Below are 22796 nucleotides of genomic sequence, written 5' to 3' on the forward strand. Positions count from 1 at the left end.
CGGCGCTGCCGCATAATCATCATCATCAGCCTGACTATAGCCCCACTACAGTGTAAAGACCTCTCCCATGTCTCTCCAATTAACCCTGTCCTTTGCCAGCTACGCCCACCTCATGCCTGCAAACTTCTTAATCTCATCCGCCCACCTAAATTTCTGCCCCACCCTGCTACGCTTGCCTTCTCTTGGAATCCACTCCATTCAGCCTTCGCCTTCGGGGGTCTTTCTTGCGGTTCTCATCTAGTGCACATTCTTAGAGCTGGTTATGGTTGACCTGTTTGATTGATTGGTATTTATTTCAGACAAACATATAACTGCACAGACAGCAGCGCAAGCTTTCAGATATTGCATGCGGGTTTTTCAAGGAAACTGATAGGCTGGGCTGGTTTCACTGCCGGTTAATCTCTCTTCTCATGCATTTGAAACAACGTAAATGCACACTGGGCTCGAGAACTGCAACACGACTGCACAGATCAGCGGTATGCGTATACAATGGAATCACAGAAGGCGGTAGCCACGTTTTTCTTCCCTCCAACACAAATTCTCTGGCCAAAAGAACCATTTTCCCGAAATCGACGGCTTGCTGCGGCAGCGCGACATCATCATCATCATCAGCCTGACTAAGCCCACTGCAAGGCAAATTCTTCTCCCATGTCTCTCCAATTAACATTGTTCTTTGCCAGCTGCGGCAACCGTACGCCCGCAAATTTCCTAATCTCATCCGCCCACCTAACTTTCTGCCGCCCCTGCTACGCTTGGCCTGTCTTGGAATCCACTCCGTTACCCTTGAGGACCAGCGGTTATCTTACCTTCGCAATACATGCCCTGCCCAAGCCCCCTTCTTCCTCTTGAATTCGACTAGGATGCCATTAACCCGCGTTTGTTCTCTCATCCACTCTGCCCACTTCCGGTCTCTTAACGTTACACCTACCATTTTTTTTCTATGCCTCGCTGCGTAGTTTTTAAGCTGAACCCTTTTCGTTAGCCTCCATGTTTCTGCCCCGTAGGCGAGTACCAGTAATATATAGACAGGTGTTTTATACTAGTCTAAAGAGAATCAACGCGCGCGGAACAAAGTTATTTGCTCCGCTGCCTGAGTGATTGACCAGCACATTCAAAAGTTATTGCTAGTTGTTGACAGCAGATAGCAATCCATACAAATATCTGCACGTCGTTGTTGGTAAAACGCGGTATATCGAGAAACCACACGAATTTTATGTATCACGATTCTGAAATCCGTTCGGAACTGCACTCGAGATAGTTGAGCCGAAGCGTCACCACGTGCGTTTGGTGCCAGTAATACACAGCCACCATTGGAACCACCATTCCGCGCTCTAGCAGAATGCCTGCAGGGCAATGACAGCGCAGGTCTTATCGGGCCCCCATCTATATTTTTTAGAGAAATTCGCCTCAATTAGGAAGACCCATGTAAATACGCGGTGTTTTCGTGTATTATTGCTGAGCACACGCAGCGCGCACATTTAAAGAGCCAAGAGGGAATCTTATGTGGACTCTGTCAAGACAGGTCGTGCGAACTGCAAGACCGAAATTGAAATCGGCCAAACTTTGCTCGCTGGAGCAAGAATTCTTAGCTGCAGAGGGGATACATGGGTGTCAGGCGGCTGTTGAGACTTCTCAAAAACGCTAGAAGGCGCTCTATAAGCACGTAGGTGAACGCACAAAAAATTTTAATAGAAACTTACTGAAAACTAGCCACATTCAATAGATTTAAGTGACTACTGAATGTACTGTTACAAATGTAATTCAACAGAGCACGAATTAACATCGTGCCGCCTATGTCAGCTAAGAAACCAACAACCATTACAGTCACCATAACCACAATCATCGACGTTCATCACTCATAGAGCGGAGAGTAGAAACCATGGAGCCAAAGGCTTAGGCTCTTCGCAGCCTTAGCTCGAGGACTGGGATGCAAGCCAACCAGGAGGTTAGAGTTGATCCCTTACGGTAAACTCTCCTTCCTTGTTCAAATCAAGTCTGGTGCCAACTAATACATTCCACATGTTGAACCAAGAAGTTATATTGAGTTCCAGTGCAGCATATATCAAGGAATAAAGCATGGTTCCTCAGTGGGGACGAAATAAACACGAGTAAAAACAGAACGACACTGCATTCTTGCTACGTGTCCAGAAAAACATTCCCTGGAGCTGTACAGAAGTTCGTCCCAAGACCCCGGAGATGTCCCGGAGATCACGCGTGAACAGCGGTGGCACAAATGCGTTTCCAAAAGCGGACAAGAAGACAGCTAAGAAGCTGCTTAACCGGTAAAACTTTGATGCCGAAATCAAATAAATCGCCTTTACTCCCGAGGCATGTAACAAATTGGCAGTATCGTCGCAGGTTGCGGTACAATCACTTTTCTCACTTGAAAAACGAACATTTTTTCTCTGGGTTCATCTTGCTTCCGAGCGGACAATTGTACGCTTTGGCGAAGAGCTCGGAATTCCTCACGGCCTTGTTGCAGTCTGCTGCGCTGGGGTTCCGGTCACCGCCGCTCGCACAGGTCAGGAAGCACAAGGTCATGAAGAAGACGTGCTCTTCGAGGAGATTTTCGCCCAGCGCAGAGTGGCCGCCGTCCAAAAAAAGCTTTGACTCCGCGAGGGCGGAGTAGGTGACCTCCAGGGCGGGCACTTCAGGGAACACGCTTCCGTTTTCCGCGCCGTGATGACATTCTTCTCGAGCCAGGAATGCTGCCAGCGTGGAATTGGACAGGATGGTGCCGTCGACCGCGGTCCCATTGGCCGCCCACCTGATCCCTTCTCTGTCCAGCGCCTTCACCAGCTGCATGGCCATTAGGAAAAGCAGGCCACCGTAGAGCATGGCATTAGTGCCGCTGCTGTAGTACGCGGGAGCGTTGGCCACTGCCATTGCAAGCTTCGCGGAGTTGGATACGTAGTCGTAGGCGGCGTAGTCAGTGTACTGGTTGCCTAGGAGAAGAATGGCATCGTCGTATTCTTGAGTTCTCTGTATTGCCGCTGCCGCCATGCGGGTATTGACCCAATAATGGGCATAGGATGGCTCTTTCTCGGTAAAGTCTACGTATAGTTTTTCGAGCGCCCCGTCTCTGAGAAGGCCAGCTGGCGGCCAAAGGGCGTTTTTCACGAACAAAATCTTTTCTGTTGACAGCATCTTGCTCTGGTAGTCCATCCACTGCGCATCGTTGATTCTGTTCACGGCAGCCGAGACGAGGCTATTGAAGCCGGTGGTGATGGTCTGGTGATCTCTTTCCGTAAATCGAGTATAGAAAGCGAGGCTAAGGGCGAGAACTTTGAACGAGGCTTCCACGTGGTGTGCGCAGTATAACGGAAGCAGTAGTTGAGCTTTTTCCTGGCTGCCGAAATAGCGAATCAGGAGGGAATAGTCGGCCATTGCGCTGAAGTACTGCACGATAAGCCATTCTATGTGCTTTTTCAGCTGAACCGGGCTGTAGTCGGCCATAATTTTGGCGACAGTTTGAAGGAACGATAAGTCGGTGACAAGAATCTCGTCGCGAGCATCCAGGCCCGGCTGGAGCATAAGACCAGCTTGGAAGTTCAGTATCCACTCGGTCGCAGATACATTTGACACGTGGGAGCTGATCTCGCCGAAGGAGAAGAGGGCTGGCGTCTTCCTGGTGGACGTGGACACACCGTGCAGGGTGTCGAGTATGTCTCCTTCCATTTTGCGGATCTCATCAACGGTCTCTTGGTTCACCGGCGGCCGAGTATCGCTGTCGGGGTAGAAGGAAGAGAGGAACTGCTCCCAGTACTTGGTGTATAGCTGTCTGACTGCCTGGTGGTGCTTCTTGAGGACGGGTAGGTAGAGGCCAGGACTGACAAAGACGCGACGCTTTCCGGATGATGACGAGTGCAAGACGTTCACCGTGATCCATAAAGACCACTGCCACTGGTAACTGAGGGCTACGATAATTTCCAGAGGTGTACTCGTCCCTGCGGGAGTCTCCGGCCAGCGGATGTCGTACTTCCTGAGGACGCCGCGGACCCACGAAATTTGCGAAGTGTTCTTAGGAAAACTCTCCACGCACATCTCGTACATGGCCAGCGGTTTCTTGCCGGCGGGGAGCAAAAGTGACCCTCTGGACAGGGTGTCCTTGAAAAGGTCGTACCAGCTGAACCGCAGGTCATCCATGGCGGTCATAGCTAGATCGCGGTGGTCCTTTGAGGGCTCCCACGCTGAACAGACGAACGCCGCGTAGTCTTCGCATGGGTCTAGCTGCCAGTTGAGGTGGTTGGTGAGAAGCGTCGCGTGCCGATCGCAGTCCTCGGTGCGGCATATCTGGCGGCTGACCGCCTTCTGCTTTGAGATGACGAGCAAAAAGATGGCTAGGCAACAGAAGAGGAGGCTGGTTCCTACGCCCGCCGACGCCAACGTTATGTCCGTCCTGGTCAGGATTCGGTTCTGTTCATCGAAGGTTGACGGCTGTGGGGTCTGCACCTGCAACATGAAAATATCTGGCTTCAATACATGGTGGAAATTGAACAGTCCAAGTCTAATTTCTTAGAAATACAGAGATATATGAAATGTTAGCGACAGAGACGCGTAGAAACACGATTAGAATTTCAACAATTGCTTTATGTAATTGGAGGCAAAAGTTGACGTTTAAGCCTTTTGCGTATGCCATGAAATTTTGTTACGGTAAATGGCAATTTGCTGTTATCTCTGCGCCATTCACCCGTTCCTTAATTCAGTTTCTAATGGCATGTTCCGGCTGTCAACACCCATAAGAATGACCAATGCCGACGCTCACTCTTGCTTTAACAGAGCGAGGACACCCGCGCCTTGAGCTATGCTAAGAATTATGTGCTCCCATCGGCGAGTTTCCCGCATTACGAGTCATGGCGTTATCGTCTGTTTTTGTCTACTTAGTGTGGAAGCGCAGAATTGCGGGCCCTCTCCTGATCGCGCGCTAATGTTTTTCAACAAGCCGCATGTTTGTTCGCAGGCGCTAGTTTGTGGCGTACGGACCGACCGACCGACCGACTGACTGAGTGAAAACATCTTTATTGGAGCAGAATCTCCTTAGAGCATGTATGTGGACCGCCTAGTCCGGCAGTCAGCTGGTTACCGCTGCCGCGTTGGCCCTTCCCACCAGCCAAGGCTGGTGGTCAGGGTCGTCTCTGAGCAGGCGTTTCGGACCTTTTGTTCCAGCCCATGACGACGAAAACTGCACAAGGCGCGAGGCACGCGGGCGTCTTGCACAGGGTGGTCACGTGATCGCACAATGACAGAAAATGTAGCGCAAAGCGTGTGCGTGTGGCCGCGCTCTCCCTCGTAGCTTTAGCTGTGCTTTCCCTCATATGTGCGGGAACGGCGGAAAGGGGTTGGGCAGAGCCTCGTCAGCATCAAACCTCCTCCGATTCTTGTTCCATTTACTGTTTAAAATATTAGCCCCTCTACGCCGCCATGGCATTTTAACGTAACAGAGTTGAAGGCCTCGTTGGCAAAAATACGTCTTCGTCGATGTCTCCGTTGTGAGCGAAAAATCGTGAGCATCACTGATGCAGGTGGTGCCCAGAGAGCAACCTAGGAGGCAGGTGGGCCACCTGCTGCACAAACAAAAAATGGCTGTGGTTTAGCTCTGGTTAACTGGAGTGACGCGGTAGCTGTATCTGGCCGATAGGAACTCGCTCAGTGTAATTGCAGTCAGTCTTTCGCCGCTCCGTTTCGCAGGGCGTTCCTTCTTCATCTTCGTCCCACTTGACACGGCGCATGCGCAAAGCTGTTGTAGCTGTTGCGCGCCGAGGCCGCCGGCAGCATCAGTTGCTCCGCACCACGGGACCAACCAACGTGACCAGCCGCCGCACCACGTGATCAACCCACGTGACCAACCACTTGACCAACGGCGCCGCCACGGAGCTCAAGTGGTGCCACGCTGAAGGGTCGAGGAGGCAGCGTAGTGTAGCTATCGCTACAAAATCCCATAGAGAAAAGTTCCACGGGTCGCATTTCAACCTACGAATTTCTAGCGAGAAGAGATTACAGAAACTCATAGCCACGACAAGTGCTACGTTACTTGGTGGATAGAGCAGAACATTGCCTGTGCGACAAGGCAGCAGCAGTGGTGGCAAAACTTTCACGATGCCATCCGTGGTGGCGTGAGCCGACTTCTAGAAGGTAGATGATGTATACAAACTCCGCCTCCGTTGACGTCATGAAAAGCTACCGCGCGCTCGCATATATACGTAAAACCACCACGCGTTGCCCAGCCGTAACAGCCTCGCGCCAAACATGAACCATGCAAAATAAAACAAATAAGAATAAGAACAACAAAATAAAGAGAAAAGGAGGTGTTTTCAATGGTCAATAAAAGTGCCTGTAGTGATTTGAAAAATAGCCAAACAGTCGTTTGTGCGGTCAGCTGCTTGCTAGCGCATTCAAACCTTTCTTTTGCCAAGCATTATCTTTTTTTTCCTTGGCATCGGATTCATCCAGAGTCGGCTCTACTTTTCGTGTAACCTCGCGCGCCAAATGCCAAGAAATACGGTGGAATGGCAAAAGGGTCCGTGTGCATTACACTCACTATGGTCTCGAGGTCGGTCATCGTCTTCAACACATCCGCTGCCGATGGTTTCCGGCATATTGACGCTGATTTCCGCCTTGCGATGCGATCCAAGCGATTTCGCTTGTCCTGGGAGAGCGGACACATTTGCCCAAGTCAAACAACGCTACCTGAAAATATATTCTCGGCAATATGTTAAAGGATCATTAGATATTCGTACATTTTTATTCGTCGAAACTAAGCCTTGTGTCTGAGGCGTGTCGCAGGAAGTCATCTGGAGGTCGCGAGTATCTACTGGCGGGCACTCTGACAGCCACCGTGGCAGTTATGGCAGGACATTGCGCCAGCTCATTTCACCACCACCACCTGGCCATCGCCGGAGCAGAGTGCACTGAAGGCTAATGGCCGCTGCCACTGACCTCGAGTCATCTTTGTGTTTGCCCAGGAAGTTCCCGAGCCCGATGTCTTGGCACTCTTCAAACACCATTTTTTAGCTGTGCACCTGTCACTCAGAGAATTAAACCCCGATTGTCCGTACTGTTAAGCAGAACACACGGGGGGCCAGGAGTGCCGAATTTGGAAACACGGAGAACGACACAAAGTGCTCATTTTCTGTAACCGACTAAAATATCTGCGTAGGAACATGGCACTTTTTTGGTACAAAGATGGTGATGAAGCGTTTGCCAGCATGAAAAGCGGGAAAGCTAGAGCACCATGCTTATTCCTTCAAATTTCTGTAAAATATCATTTCTTTTCTACCTTTCCGTCGCTTGCTGCACTGTCCTCAGCCTTGTTTCTAGCCATAATCTTAGTATTCAGATTGCAGCGCCACTTATTTGATTACATGCTACAAACATCGGTTATGCAATTTCTTTTCAAGGAATATGTGTGAGCTTCTTTTAACATATGGATAAACTGATTGTTGGTACTGGTGGTCAAATGCTCTCAAACCCATTATCCACTAGCTGATTCCCCTCGCATGGCGTGCCTGTGCAGAACTACTTAGTGCAAATAGATTTACGATTCGCAGGATAAGTAAACTTGGCAGAGCAGCAACGGTTCATTCCGGCGAAAGATGTTGTAGGCATGGTAGAATGCGGTTGCGGCGCTTCTCATTTTATGCCTGCAGTGTTAAATTGTGCTCCTATAAAAGTTCAATGCACTCTCATGGTCCATTTACTTTGTGCGCCGATATTGCTCCTGATCGATTTTTGGTGCGAGTCTGCAAAAAGAAAGGAGATGACACGCGTTGCAGCAAAGGCATTTACCGCGTCCGCATCGAACCCGCCAGCAGCGGCGGCGGTCACCGGAAGCTCGGCATGATAAGCTGGAGGGTTTCCGGGTTCCTCGCCCGGAGGAACAGGTTCGCTGGGTACCTGCTGCACCTGTTCTTGCCCTCCGTCCGTGGTACCTGCGGCGGTGGGCTCGGAAACTGCGACATCTGGTGCTTCGTCCAGCTGCTTGTCGGTGGCGCCCTCTACGCTGCTCTCTATCAGGGCGCTGGACGGGGCGGCGCTGGCGGCCAGAAGGCCGTCGTGGGCTTCGGTGCCAGCGGTGGACTGTGGAAGTGTGCCAGGCAGCTCCATCCTCGCGCTGTTATCCGTCTTGGTGACGCGCTGCATCTTTTCACGACGCTTTTGTCCTTTCCGCCGTTTGCCGCTTCTTTTGGACGACGACACCTGGTGTAACGTTAGTATAGAGCGGAGGACAGTTGAGAAGGACAAGGGGTAAAAGCTAACAGAGGTGATGATTCGGTATGTTAATAGCGGAAAGGGAGCTTCGCCAAAGAATTCCAAGGGGAGTCAAAGGCCAATTTTTTTTTTCAAGTTTTTCACCCAAGCTGCACCGAGCATCAAGCCGGGGGAAAGCTCGTACTTACTGCGAAGCCGTGTGTACCCGGAGGCACTAGGGATCTTCTACTGCCAGCTTCCTACATTGCGGTATAACTCGCACATTCCCCCAAATAATCGAAGCTCAGCTCACCTGCCAGCTGACAGTTCTTACATGCCCCTCCCAAGGAATGGGGCCCCACCAGTCTCTTGGCCAATACATGCTCCCCTGCATCCACCCTAGATCCCACAAACCCACCTCCCATTTAGGCTCACTCCAAACATCACATCCACATCCCCCCATCCGCAAAATTGTGCGTCGAATGCAACCTCGGCCGCCAGACACATCATGCGTAGGGCATCACCGCATGTTCCATGAATTCTACGCAACACGACAGCCCGTTCATTGACGTTACAACACCCCAAAAGGTTGAGCAGCAGTAGTCGTGCGTTTAGTTTTACTGTTTCTAATGTGTCCATGGAGTTAGGCTTCTCGGCTCCTTCCAGCATCGAGAAGAATGCGCGGCAGCTAGTTCGGCCTCACCAAGGTGAACCCGTGTCGCATATGATCCAAGAATTAGGCATTCTCAAGAGCGCTTACAGCATAGTCAGACTGTTTGTTCCATGTGGCTCAAGCCAGAAGGGTGACCTTTTCATTCGTTAGCAGGCGGACGCGAGGTTGGTAACAGTACACAGCGAAGCCCACGACAGTTAACGCGGAGAAAATCCCCGAGTGCACCATCGCTGCGACAAAGTGCGATTAAGGGCAGTACGCACGGATCCAGCTGTTGTTGAATCTGCCTGGTCCTCCGCTGTAGGTGCCGACGCCCCAAGCGTGGCCGGTTCGCCGATTTTCCGCGGCTTCTGCTCTCCGCCAGTCGTGGTCCCCACAGCCGCTGCCTGAACGGGCTCATCCTGGGCCTGGTTGGTGGCTGCCTCCGCGTAGATTTCGTCCAGAGGCTTCGAATTGGTGACACCGGTGGCCATGTTGGGCTCCGAAGGTCCGGGGCCCGGTGGGGAGGGCGTGAGAAGGGCGTCCGCATGCTGCTTTTCGCCATGACCGTCCTTGCCGCTTTCTTTGGGCATGGTGGCCTAGCATGAGCGTTTCCCATCACAAGCAAATTCTGCCAGGGCACTTAGAGATGAAGCATGCTAAGCTAAAGTAACTGGCTGGTATGGCAAACTGCGCAGTTTGTGCATTACAGTTAAATTATGCCCAAGTAACGAAACCAACGGCAACAGGGGGACGAAATAATGTGGCCAAATAAAGCACTCAAATCCTGAAGCTATGCACACTGCCTTGCTTGCTAGTGATCAGGCCAACAGGTTTCGTGCTGGACCACGAAACCATGCGCATGTGGTAAGGCTCTTCTTGCCAAAACACCCTTGTAGCTTCCGATGGGCGGGGTCTCAGACTGATTTGGAGCAGTGGCGCAGCCAGAACTTTTGTTTGGGGGGGGGGGGGGGGGCTCATGTTGCAGGGCGGCCTCCTCATAGAATTTGTGGAGTAACCAAACGCAAGAATAATAACTGCATTGCCATTGACAATGCCATTTTGTATTAAATATCGCTACGCACTGTCTAGACGAGCGAATATGTATTCTTTAAATAAAAAATGTATTCGTATGTCTTAAGAATCGTGGCAGACATCACCGATACCTATGGTTTCATGTTTTTGCGTACTTAATTAGTAAAGAAAATATCACACGAAGTTTACACCTATATCGGTCCGAAACCAGCAAAGCAGTGCAGGGCGCTGATGTTAAAAACGTAAAGGATATGAAATGAGGCAAGCAGAGGACAAAAATTTTCATCAATCCTTGTAGTTCAAGACCCTTTAGATTTTTGTTCATATCCAACGGCCAGGGAAAAAATTGGAGGACGCTTAAGCTTCGCCTTTAAGAGTGGAACGCGACAGAGCGTTGCAGCACTGCCAGGGGGTCCACGGAACACCATCGCCCGCTCGGCGCGACGCCTTGCCCGTTTAGACAAATCGTTCTGCTACATACGGTGAAATGGATGCGTGGAGCGGCAAACCACGTATAGAAGCGCTGCCAGGCGCCTTGCCGAAACGCGCGGGATTCAAGTTGCAGTCGTAGTTCGTCGGCACATCTTTCTCGACAAACCCGATGCCACGAACGCCAGCATAGCTTCCGCGCCGAACGAACGGGCAGCCAGTCGCAAGCTTCGTGGTGAACGCGCTTTGGATGTGCGCTGCGTTATTCGCCGCTCACCGCGTAATTCCTGCGTGCCCGCACGGCCCCACTGCGCCCGAACGAGACGAGTGGGAGATAATGAGCCAGAGATAAAACCTCTTACGGGGTGGTTCGGGTGCAGTGATGCCAACCCTATGGATTTATCCCTAGATCTAGAGATTTTTTCTTTGCTTTAGGGATTTAGCATCTTTTTGTGAAATCTAGAGATTTTGAGGCCTTATAATTCGTATCTGATAATACTGCCTTTCGAACAGAAAAAAAAACTATGAAAAATCCTAGTTACTGCTCCTCTATGTTTGGTGTTGTTCCAAGCCGATAGATGGCGAAAGCAGTTCTGCAACGCGAAATAATCGGCTGCTGCACAGAGAGGAGAAACGAAACCATATGACTTTCAAATTGTTTAATAGTGCGTGTCATCACAGGCGCTACGAGTGACTGCTGCTCTACGAAAGAAAAAAGTTGAGTTTTGACTTGTATTGTTTGGATCAACGCGCTACGTTTACACTCACCGCGTACCTTATCCGTTCAAACGTGCTGCATGTTAGATGGCAACTTCTGGACCGGGAGACTTTGAGGAAGGTGAGCCAAGCAAAAAGAAAGCGAAAGCATACGACCAAAAATATTTGACAAAATGGGAGGCGGATTCAAAGTACAGAGGCTGGTTGTCAGCCAGTAAAAAAGGGCCCTTGTTCTTTTCCTGCAAAGCATGCAGATCCGATTACAAAAGGGGAAAATCCGAAATCGACCGCCACCTTGCGAGCTCCAAACACAAAAAAAAAGCGCTGCGAGCTTGCAATCGACCCGCGCGCTGACATCCATGCTTTCAATAAGTGGGCAAACTCAAGTAGACAAATCTGTCAAAGAGGCTGAAATAAGACTTGCGGCGTTTATCACGGAACACAATCTACCCTTTAATGCCATGGGGCATTTAGTTGATGTCAAAGCGTCGTGTGACGACTCGCTGATTGCAAAGAACTTAAGTTGCCGCCGGACAAAGTGCGCTGCCATCATAAAGAATGTGTTTGGAGAGGAGAGTCGAGAAGAGCTCTGTGAGCTTTTGCGCAAACAAAAGTTCTCCCTTCTAGTCGACGAATTCACTGACAAGGCAACAGTGAAGCATCTGTCCCTCGTCGCCAGAGTAATGAACGTTGACGGCGGCATAATAGATGCGTTTTTGGACTTAGTACCACTCAGTGATGCGACTGCCAGCTCTCTCTATACACTAGCCTGAAGGCAGTGTTCAGTGCTGCGGAAATTCCGTACGACAAAAATTTGATTGGTTTTGCGGCCGACGGAGCGAACGTGATGATGGGTGCACATCATTCCGTCGCGTCGCTGCTACAGGCAGAAATTCCATACAGGCCTCTTCATTATGAAGTGCGTTTGTCATTCGTTCCATCTGTGCGCCTCGTATGCATGTAAAACACTTCCGAGAGGAGTTGAGGATCTGGCACGCGATGTTTTCAACTACTTTTTGTCGCCGGAGCAGACATCTGCCTTCCAAGAATTCCAGAAGCTTGCAGAGGTGAAACCACACAAGCTGTTGCACCGAACCCAAAGAAGGTGGCTGTCTCTACAAGTTGTTGTGACACGCTTACTTGAGCAGATGCCTGCCCTGATTTTGTTTTTCAAAAAAGCCGCCACTGACGACCGCCTGCTTGCTGCAGAAGCCATTCTGGAAAAACTGATTGGCCCATCAACAAAACTCTACCTCGAGTTCCTTGAGTATGTCCTGCCTTTTTTCACTAACCTAAATAAGGAAATGCAATTCGAAGAAACCAGAATCCACTTGCTCCATGAAAAAGTTTCGGCCATGCTGAAATGCATACTTGAATGCTACATCAAGCGGGACTACTTGGAGGCCACAGCGTTGTCCGATGTGCGGTACAAAGACCCAGCCAAGTTCCTGCCATTGGAAGAAATTTACCTCGGAGCAAAGCCAACTGCCGCACTAGCCGGTAACACGCACGGCTTAAACGATAATCAGGTTCACAACTTTCGGCTGCGGTGTTTAGAGTTTTTTTTATTGAAGCAGCTCATCAGATCTACCTGCGGTTCCCCCTAAAAAGTGAACAGATGAAAAACCTTCGAGTCATAGACCCGAAAGTTGTCCTGGGAAAGACAGTGCCATCAATCGCGTCGCTTGCGGTCTCCTTTCCTCTGATAGTGAAAGAAAACGAATAAGTGAATGAACTGGACAGGGAATGGCGACTTCTCCGCAACATGGAGCTGAGCGACTACGCTGACTTGACTGCGAGCCAGTTCTGGCACAAAGTGCCTCAAATGAAAAAAGGAGACGGTTCACAAGAGTACCCCCTGCTGTCAAGTTTTATGAAGAACCTTTTGTGCCTGCCACACTCCAGCGCCGCTGTCGAACGCGTGTTTTCGCAAGTCAACTTGGTGAAAACAAAGCAGAGAAACAGATTGTCAACAGAAGCGTTGTGCGGTTGTGCAACAGAAGCGTTGTGCAAAAAGAGCCTTGATGGACAGCTGCTGTTACAAGTTCAGGATCACTCCTTCTCATTTGAAGAGGATGAACGAAGATATGTACGATGATTAAGACTGAGATTGTGTGCGCGTCGAATTCCCTAATTGTTCGTGCGCCATATAATAAATCTAGAAAGTTAAGAAAGATATATCTTAAAGCGTCAGCATCGGCACTGCACGCGCGTTTACGTTATTTCTGAATACAGTATCATTTGCATCGTACGTGTTTTTATGTTATTGAAGAAAGTGCTTCGATGTGTGCAGCTTTTTTTTAAAAAAGAAAAGCATTCTTCACGTTTGCTAGACCGCTTCGTCTCAACGTGCTGCTCAATTCCAAAACAACATCTATATTCTCAGTTTTAAGGAACCATTTTCTGATTTTGTAATTACCAACTCTACGTCTGAATCACTGCTATATAACTAGCAAGACTAGATTTTTGAGGATGTCAAGTTCTCGTGATGTCATTTCTTAGTCGCTCCAACTACTGTTTGACGATCTTTGATTGAAACGTTGATAAATAAAGTACTGGGCGGTCAGGTACGCCATTTCACAGCTTCTGAGTGTTGTTTGAGGCGAGAAGGGAACTTTCACGAAGTCAAACGTGTTCGTCTTTCTGTCTGCATCTTAAAAAGACTGTTAATGTTGTCTGAACAAAATACTTTGATGCGTTAAGGGGGCTTAGCAAACAATGCAAGCTCTTTCAACTTGGGTTCAACTCCATTCTATTTACAAAGGGCTGCAAGGGTTCTTTGCGCGTAAAGATGAGCCTGCTGAAGGAGCAGCTCAAAAGGCGGTGCGGCGAAACAGGAGTCGTTTGCTTGAATTTTACTTCAGATAGAGGGGGAGTCAGGAGAGCGTCGTTGCTGACTCCCCCTTTATCTGGTGGTGCCTTCTGTGGACCTTCTATGCATTGCAACTTTACAAAAAATTAAGAAAAAAGCTACAGTTGCGGCTAACACACATTTATTTATCTCTGATAAAATGTACAAGACATGGAATAAAGCGTGAACTGCGTTGAGACTTTGTTAAAGCTGTAATCGCCCCATTAACACGTAAAGAACTAAAAGCTAGGGATTTTTCTTCAATCTAAGGATTTTTGGGGGTTCATTTTAGCGATAAAACGTTGACCTGAGTTGGCATCACTGTTCGGGTGTCCACCGATATATTGCGAGACAGTTACTACGCCATTTAATTTCATCAGAACCGGTTCGGGCGCCTCCCTATATATGTGAGGCAGTTACTGCGCCATTTTCTTTTTCAATTTTGCTAGGACAGTGGCGTACATTGCGAGGAGGAGAAGGATGAGGGATTTTTCGCTCACGGGGAGGAATAATTAGATTTTTCGGGCCGACGCCGACGACACCGCCTTTTCTGCGACACGAGCTCCTTAACGCTGTCGCGTTAAAAAATTTATGTGAATTAGCTCAGCTAATCCAGGATATACAAAGCGAAAGATGTCGGCGTTCACTGTGTTCATTGGCGTTGGCGTTGGCAATGTTCTAGACTGCGATGGCTTTGAGCAAGGGAAGGGCGCATAACTGGCTCCCTGGATATGCAGACGCCTCATTCGTGCTTTGATACATGTGGCGGTGGTGAGAGAGATGTGGCCTGAATGCATTGGCGCTGACAGCGTTGTGGCTGACATGCGGCACTGCACCAATAGCTAGGCCGCAGCGTTCATTTGGTGATCAATCTCGCGCGATCAATCATTAACTGCATGCCACCTCCCAGGGTGGCAGGGAGGGTGCGCTGCCTATGCAGTGTGCGGAACGCAACCAAAGCAGGCTTTTGAAGTTGGACACCAACGCCAAGTATATGAAAGCGAGATTGAGTTCTCCATGACCCACAGAGCCGGTTTTGCGCCTTTTCTTTCGTGAAAATGAACGGCCTTGGAAAAGTTGTTAACGCCAAAGAACTCTATGAACGCCGTCGGCTCACTCGTTTTGTTTGGTTTTTGAGGAAAGGAAATGGCACAGTAACCGTCTCACATATCTCGATGGACACCCGAACCGCGCCGAAAAGGAAGCGATAAAGGAGGGAGGGAATGAAGAAAGAGTAAGTAAGTGGTTTTTAATTAAAAGAATAATAATAATAAGGGTGGAAAAGATTTTTGGCAGCCCCGTCATCTGCCATCGATACTGAAGAACCTGAGCTGGGGCAGCGGAAATGAAGGGTAACAGGCAGAATGGAGAAATTAAATGAAAGAGGTGAGGAGACAGGAAGAGAGGATAGGGGGAGGGGTAATATACACAAACTATTTACACAATAAGAAATGTGTCCAGGGAAAGAAGAGAAAACTGAAAATTGAAAGTTGGATTTTGAGGAAAGGCGAGGCGCTGAGCAGCGGCGGAACACCTGTGGCTCGGTGCTTCTAGTGGCGCATGCGCAGTAGTGACTAGGGAGCGAGAAAAAGAGAAATATCCGCGGCGAGGCGCGCGTTGTGACGTCATGTGCCTCCTCTAAGCACCTCCACGGCGAAATCGAAAGTTCGCGGCCAGTAAAGCTTTCGCTTCAAAATCTCAGTGATGCTGTCCTTCGTTCCAGTGTGCTGCGCAGCAGCAGCTGTAACCGGTCATGGAGTAATTGCACCGAAATTTTATTCGAAACAGCGAGCACATGTAAAAACCAGGAGTTCTGCATAATACACAATAGAAGTGCGAAGATAAAACGGAGTATTAGAAATGCGAAGATACAACTTGATAAAGACAAGAAAGTGTCACTGGAAACAAAGTCACTGTATGTATGCACAAAACCTCGCAACAAGATATTTAAATACACGTATGTCGCCATTAAATCTATGTATCTAAGCAAGCGTCACTGTAGACAATGCGTCAAAAAGGGCAAATAAACACCTTGCGCAATCGCAGACAGTAAACTTTACACACGGAAAGACAGACCATCCAGGCAAGAACAAAATTATGATAGCAGAAGTCGCGTTATGTACTTGGGCCATGATGAGGCCGCGACAGCACCATATGGTTAGAATAATAGACGAACAATGCAGAAATCAATACGAAAGTATGTATTGCAACAATGATTCTGCACCCATAATTACAAAAGGGTATTCCTTTTATTAAAAAAAAACGTAAAATCAGGTCGATAAAAAGGAAAGAAAATGACAAACGAAAGCCACGAATGATGCCGCAAGTTGAAATAGCCAATAACCGAGAGTGTAGGCTGGGAAACAGCGCGTGGGCAGGGCTTTCAATGAGCAAGGTAAATCAGAATCGGTTATTCAAATCCTCAAAATTTTCGTATTCGCATGGTAATTTTGTTCATGATGCTAACTGTTGCAACGAACGGCACAAATTTCTGCGGTATGAACTGTCACACATTTTCGTAATTGGCCGTTTATGCCCGTAATTGCCCGTTCGCGCCAGAATGTCTTTTCTAGTCTGAAAAATGCATTGTAGGTGACAAAATCCAGAATGACTTCAGGAACCGGTGGTTGTTTTGGTCAGCGGAGCATGACAGTTCGAAAAAAATTTCGGCGGTGGGGGGGGGGGGAGGGGGGCTGAAGCCCTATAAGCCCCCCTGCCTACGCCCCTGATTGGGAGGTCTGGCGATGCTGACCGGGGCCACACTAAACACCGCGCAGAAGTCAGCTCGTTAGAACGGACAGTGTTGTAAAAGACAGTACATCGCTGGAGCACCTAGGCATAGACAGCGGCATGCAAATTAAGCGAGCACATTACCTGGAGTCGATAAGCCTAAAGTATCTCAAGCGCCGTATAACAGATCAGCTTTGTAGTATTGTATTCTGTAGTTATGTTTGTATAAACTAGGTGGCGCTAGGCATGCGCCCTATCTGGTCAGCTGACTCGCACATCTGTATATATATTCATCATTGAACTGGAATAAAAGGGAGTTGGTCGAAGTTTGTACGTGGCGGGTGCTTGACGTGGTGGTGCTCCGGCTGCTCCGGGCAGTCGGACCGGGCAGTTCCCCAACGGTACGGGATACAACAGTTGGCGACGAGTGGTGAAGTAACCGAACGCGGAAGCAATGAGCCTGCATCAACCGCCCGAGTTCCTGCCGACGCCCGGGAAGCCCGCCATTCCTTGGACGCAGTGGCACCGCCTTTTCAAGAACTATCTCCTGGCGTCCGGGAGCGACGCTCACCCACCTGCGCGCCGTAAAGCTTTGCTGCTACACTGTTTGGGTGTGGAAGGCCAACGCTTGTACTACGCGTTGCCGGAGGAGAAATCGTCGACGCCGCCTACAGAAGGAAAGGAAGGAAGCGGTACGAGCGACGAGTACGATGCATGGACGCTTACTTCACTTCTAAAACGAACGTCGTCGTGGAGCGGCATCGGTTCGGACAACGCACCCAACTGCCCGGGGAGACTGCAACAGCGTTCGTCACGGCGTTGCGTGAGCTGGCATTAAGTTGCGACTTCGGTAAGCAGGCTGACGATTTTATTCGTGACCAACTTGTAGCGAAAACGTGCAACCCTGTTCTTCGGGAACGCTTACTGCTTGAAGGCACTTCGCTCACTCTTGAACGCGCACTGGCTATTGCAAACAGTATCGAAGAAGCCACGAAATACTCACTTGAGCTGCAGTCATCGGCTGCGAGCGTTCAAAAGGTCGAAAAACATCGGATGCCATGCCGCTCAGAAACGCAGTTACCGCGTTCGCAGCAGCCGAAGTCCTGTTTCCGTTGCGGGTCTTCAGGGCATCTTGCAGATTCCAAGACATGCAAGGCGCGGGGTAAAACTTGCAGCAAATGTGGCAAACGAGGACATTTTCAGCGTGTCTGTAGAAGCGGCATGCCTGACGAAAGGGCCCTTGCTGTCCGAGAAGTCGACACCTGCAGTGCATCCGGCGATCTCAACGTGTTGCTTCTCGACCGGCAGTGCAAAGGAGGGATACACACAGAAGTCTTCGTACAAGATGTTCCTATACGTTTCCTCGTAGACACGGGTTCTGCTGTCTCCATTCTGTCGAACGCCACGTATTCAAGGTTGAAACGCTTCCCTTTGCAGCCAACATCAGCGTCACTCTACGATTTCTCTCGCCGCAGAATAACCATCGAGGGGTGTTTCACGGCGCCAGTCATCTTCCAGGATCGGCAGGCCGACATTCTCTTCTACGTCGTCAAGGACGGTACTGACATTCTCGGCATCGACGCTGTCGAAACGCTGCGTCTGCAAATCAACGGTACGTCATTGCAATGCACCCATATTACGCAAGCGCCAGAAGGCCTTGACCGTGAACTGTTTTGCCAGTTTCCGCACTTGTTTGATGGCAAGTTAGGGCTTGCAACAAATTTTGTCCATAAGGTCAAGATAAGAGAAAGAATCACGCCTGTTGTTGCTAAGTTGCGGCGTTTGCCATTTTCAATGCGAGACCGAGTACGCGAAGAGCTGCAGCGCCTTGAGCAAGAAGATGTCATAGAAAAGATTGACACGTCTGAATGGGTGTCTCCAATCGTAGTAGTAGCAAAGAAAAACGGCAAGATAAGAATTTGTGTCGATCTGCGCGAACCAAACAAAGCGATTGTCGTTGACAAATTTCCACTGCCGCACACGGAAGAAATATTGCACAAACTTCATGGCGCAAATTACTTTTCAAAGATTGATTTAGCAGCTGCATATCACCAAGTTCTGCTAAGCCCTGAAAGCAGGGAACTGACTACCTTCATAACCGATAGTGGACTGTACAGATTCAAGCGCGTCTGTTTCGGTCTTGCATCAGCACCGTCTGCGTTTCAGAAAATGATGGCCACTATTTTGCAGAACTGCAAAAACACTTTGTGCTACATAGATGATGTCATTGTGTACGGAAGCACACGTGAAGAGCACTTCAAGAATTTGAAACAAGTTTTGCACTTGATTGCAAAGGCTGGATTGAAGTTGAATGACAAATGCATTTTTAATGTGCAAGAAGTCGACTTCCTTGGTCACAGGATCAGTCACAAGGGAATACGCCCTTTACAAAGTAACATTGACGCCATCAAGGCTGTGCCAGCCCCAACAAATGTCGGTACTCTGCGCTCATTCTTGGGCATGGTAGGCTACTACGCCAAATTTATACCTGACTATGCGGTGGTTGTCGAGCCTCTTCGAGAGTTGCTACGTAAGAATGCCACATTCACATGGAACCCTGCAAGACAAGCTTGTTTCGAGCAACTGAAATGTTCCCTGGCCACAAGATGTTTACAGCTATTTGATCCTGCGGGTGACATTATTGTCACTACGGATGCCTCATCCATTGGCTTGGGAGCAGTGTTGCAACAGACAAGGAATGATGAACTGGTGACGATTGCTTTTGCTTCTCGCAGGCTTACTTCACAGGAACAGAAGTATTCTGTAGGGGAATTGGAAGCCCTTGCTTGCTTGTGGGCATGCGAATATTGGAGAGTGTACCTTTGGGGTCGTTCATTCATATTACGCACCGATCACCAGGCTCTGGTCACACTCCTTAGTACAAAGGGAGTAGGTCGCCGACCGTTCCGGATTGCGAGGTGGCACGCCAGGCTGTTGGCATACAACTTCACGATTGAATTTCACAAGGGTGACAAGAATACTGTTGCTGATGCTCTTTCAAGGATGCCCCTTCCAGGTCGTGTGGAGGAAGAGGAAGAAGAGACTGTTTGTGTTGTCTCAACATGCATTACTCATGAAGAGTTTGTCATTGAAACGATGCAGGACCCGTTGCTGCAGCAGGTTATAAAGTGGGTGACATCGGCATGGCCCGCAGTGAAGATGTTGCCTGCCGAAGCAGTTCCGTTCTACCGGGTGCAAACTGAGCTCTCAGTCGTAGGAGACCTCCTGCTTCGTGGTGACAAATTTGTAGTACCTTCGTCCCTCGTAGCACGGCTTCTTGACGCAGCCCACGAGTCTCATCCGGGAATAACGAGGACAAAGCAGCGACTACGTGAGCAATACTGGTGGCCTGCTATGTGCAAGCAAGTAGAACAATTCATTGCATCCTGCGCGGTATGCCAATCTGTTGACAAGTCTGCAAAACCCGTGACACCACCTCTGCAGCCAGTTGCATTCCCATCTGCACCATGGCAGAAGCTAGGCATCGATATTGTGAGCCCTTTTTCCGAAGTGCCGGCAGATTGCCGTTTTGCCATTACAGCCATCGATTACTACAGCAAGTGGCCTGAGGTTTGTTTCTCAGCAAGGGTGACAACTGCAACAGTCATCTCCTTTCTGCGAAGCATCTTCAGCAGGGAAGGATATCCAGACGAGATTGTGAGTGATCATGGTGCTCAGTTTACAGCCTTGGAGTTTGACAGTTTCCTCAAAGAACGTGGCATCGCTCATACGTATTCGGCAGTCTATCATCCGCAAGCTAACGGGCAGGTAGAGAGGTTTAATCGAGTACTCAAAGAGTACGTTCAAGTCTGCGCACAAGAACATCGGCCTTTGAAGGAAGCTATCACCGAATACCTGGGAGTCTACCGTTTCACACCGCATGCGACCACAGGAGTGAAGCCTTCCGTCCTTCTTCACGGCCGTCATCCCAGAACAAAACTCGATCTTGTAGGAGCGCCAGGTAAAGAGTTTTTTCAAGATCCGCAGGCAGCGATGAAGTCCATCCACAGCAGAGTAGCACAAAGGCAACAAGCAAGTAAGACTTACACTGACCGTCGACGAGCTGCAAAGTACTCTCCATTAACAACAGGTCAACCGGTGAGAGTCAAGTTGCCTGGTCACGTGCCTAAGGGCGCTCTGAGCTACTCGAGTCCATTCACCATTGTGGACCAATGTGGTCAAGATACCTACAAGCTCAATGATGGCCGCACATGGAATCGGAGTCGGCTGGTACCTTGCCCCCAACCAGTTCCACCACCTACAGTTCCGAAAAGTTGTTCGCCTGAATCAGCAAAACCACTTGGCGAACCACAGCAGGAGAACCACGACCCACCCCAGCAGCCATCTGTTCAGACGCCAGTTGAAAGGGACGTTCCAGGACTGAGGCATTCGACGAGACAAAGAAGACCACCAGTGTGGTTTAAAGACTATGGAAGACATTGAGTGTTTATTGTGTTTTTCCAGTGTTAGTTGCTAACTCTTTTGAGGGGGAATAATGTGGTATTGTATTCTGTAGTTATGTTTGTATAAACTAGGTGGCGCTAGGCATGCGCCCTATCTGGTCAGCTGACTCGCACATCTGTATATATATTCATCATTGAACTGGAATAAAAGGGAGTTGGTCGAGGTATGTACGTGGCGGGTGCTTGACGTGGTGGTGCTCCGGGCAGTCGGACCGGGCAGTTCCCCAACGGTACGGGATACAACAAGCTTCTTCATCTAGACATGGAGCAAATACGCGCCTGACTAGTGCAAGCGCGTTCACTTCAGGTCTCGCCACGAAGAAAGAGAGCGTGCTTCTCGTTCTTACCTTTCAGAAGGAAGGTGCTGCTGAAGAGGACCGAGGACAGACGTCGTGACGAGCCGGCAGCTACGTTCTTCTTCGCCAAGCTCGCGGAGCGTGCGCGCGCGGCGGCTCTCCAGCCTTTTCCTCTTTGGCTACTATACGCCCTGACGCGTTTGGGGGAGGAGGAAAAAGTGGTAAGGTTTGAACGTAGTCAAGCCGAGTAGAAGTGCGAAAGCATGTGTCTAGCCTGGTTGGCTCAAGGTTTTGCTTTGCTGGGCCGTCGGCACGTCTGGCGACGATATTTGGCTGAAGTTAAGCTCTGTTCCAGGTTAAGCTGATCTTATCTGTTCGCGCCACAGATGGAAGTTGATGGAAGGTGATTTCTGTACATCGGTGCACTCGGGTCGTCGAGGAAACAAAACTTCCAACAGAAACGGTAATTGCCACCTTGGCGGGTCTCTCCTGTCCATCTGAGTTGAAGGTGTGGCCCCTGGTTTTCAGGGTCGATCCGTATTCTTCAAGGCCACTTCAATGCCGCAACTGCTGGAGGTTTGGCCACAGCGCGAACGCCTGCAAGTCGAGCTCAAGGTGCAGTGTGTGTGGTGGTAATCATGACCGTGAAGGAAGGTGTTCAAAAGATGAGATGTGTTGCTTGTGCAGCGGTAGTCACTCCGCCACATATTCTAATTGTCCTGCAAGGGCTGAGGAGGTTGAGGTGCTGGAAGTGTTAGAAAAGCGCCGGTGCTCAAGGCGCGAGGCTATGGCTATTGTTAAGGAAAGGACGTACGGGTACTCAAGTGTGGCAGCACGGCAGACGACTGCGGTCGTGGATTCAAGCCTGTCAGATGCGATTGCTACAGTGGTTGAAAAGGCAATGGCCAAGGTCATGGACCGGCTAGTGAGTTCAGTAACAGAGTGCATATCGCAAGTCATGGTGGCGCAAATGACCTCTTCAATAATGACCTCCAATGCTGCGTTGAAGTCATCCGTGGATCCTGCAGTACCTACTGAACTCAGTGCGGAAACGCCCTCCCTTGTTTCAATGCAGCCGCAAAAAGAGCGCACGCCTCCAACGCATGTACCTGAAGTCACGACCGGAGCAATTGATGGGTGTGTTGAGCTGATGGAGCTCGATGCTCGAGCTCAGAAACGTAGCCGGTCTCCTTTGGCCGTTGCTGGTCCGTCTAGCTCCCCTCAATCCAAAACAAAAAAGAGTAATTCAGGAAAACCTGGTCACCACAGCATTTCGGAAAAGGCAGTTGCTGCTGCAGATCTCTCGGCAGAATAGGGTCTCTGAGAGTGCTGCAGTGGAACTGCCGTTCCATTCAATCAGCTTTCACTGATTTAGTAACTCTTTCAAATCGATTTTCTTCTCATGTCATTGCTCTTCAAGAATCCTGGTTGTCGAA

The 22796-nt window shown here is 49.6% G+C and overlaps 1 protein-coding gene across 1 annotated transcript; it reads right to left on the minus strand.

Annotated features, from left to right (window-relative positions):
* Positions 1-2007: 2007 nt before the first annotated feature.
* On the minus strand, positions 2008-21464 carry LOC144135078 (endothelin-converting enzyme 2-like). Its single transcript, XM_077667834.1, has 5 exons — positions 21412-21464; positions 9124-9438; positions 7786-8196; positions 6539-6646; positions 2008-4452 (listed from the first exon to the last, which is right to left on the minus strand). Exons 2-5 carry the CDS (start codon positions 9430-9432, stop codon positions 2380-2382), a joined length of 2901 nt encoding a protein of 966 aa, XP_077523960.1. The 5' UTR covers positions 9433-9438; positions 21412-21464; the 3' UTR covers positions 2008-2379.
* Between the last annotated feature and the right edge of the window lie 1332 nt (positions 21465-22796).

Source organism: Amblyomma americanum, chromosome 5 (assembly GCF_052857255.1).
Source record: "Amblyomma americanum isolate KBUSLIRL-KWMA chromosome 5, ASM5285725v1, whole genome shotgun sequence".
Taxonomy (NCBI): domain Eukaryota; kingdom Metazoa; phylum Arthropoda; class Arachnida; order Ixodida; family Ixodidae; genus Amblyomma; species Amblyomma americanum.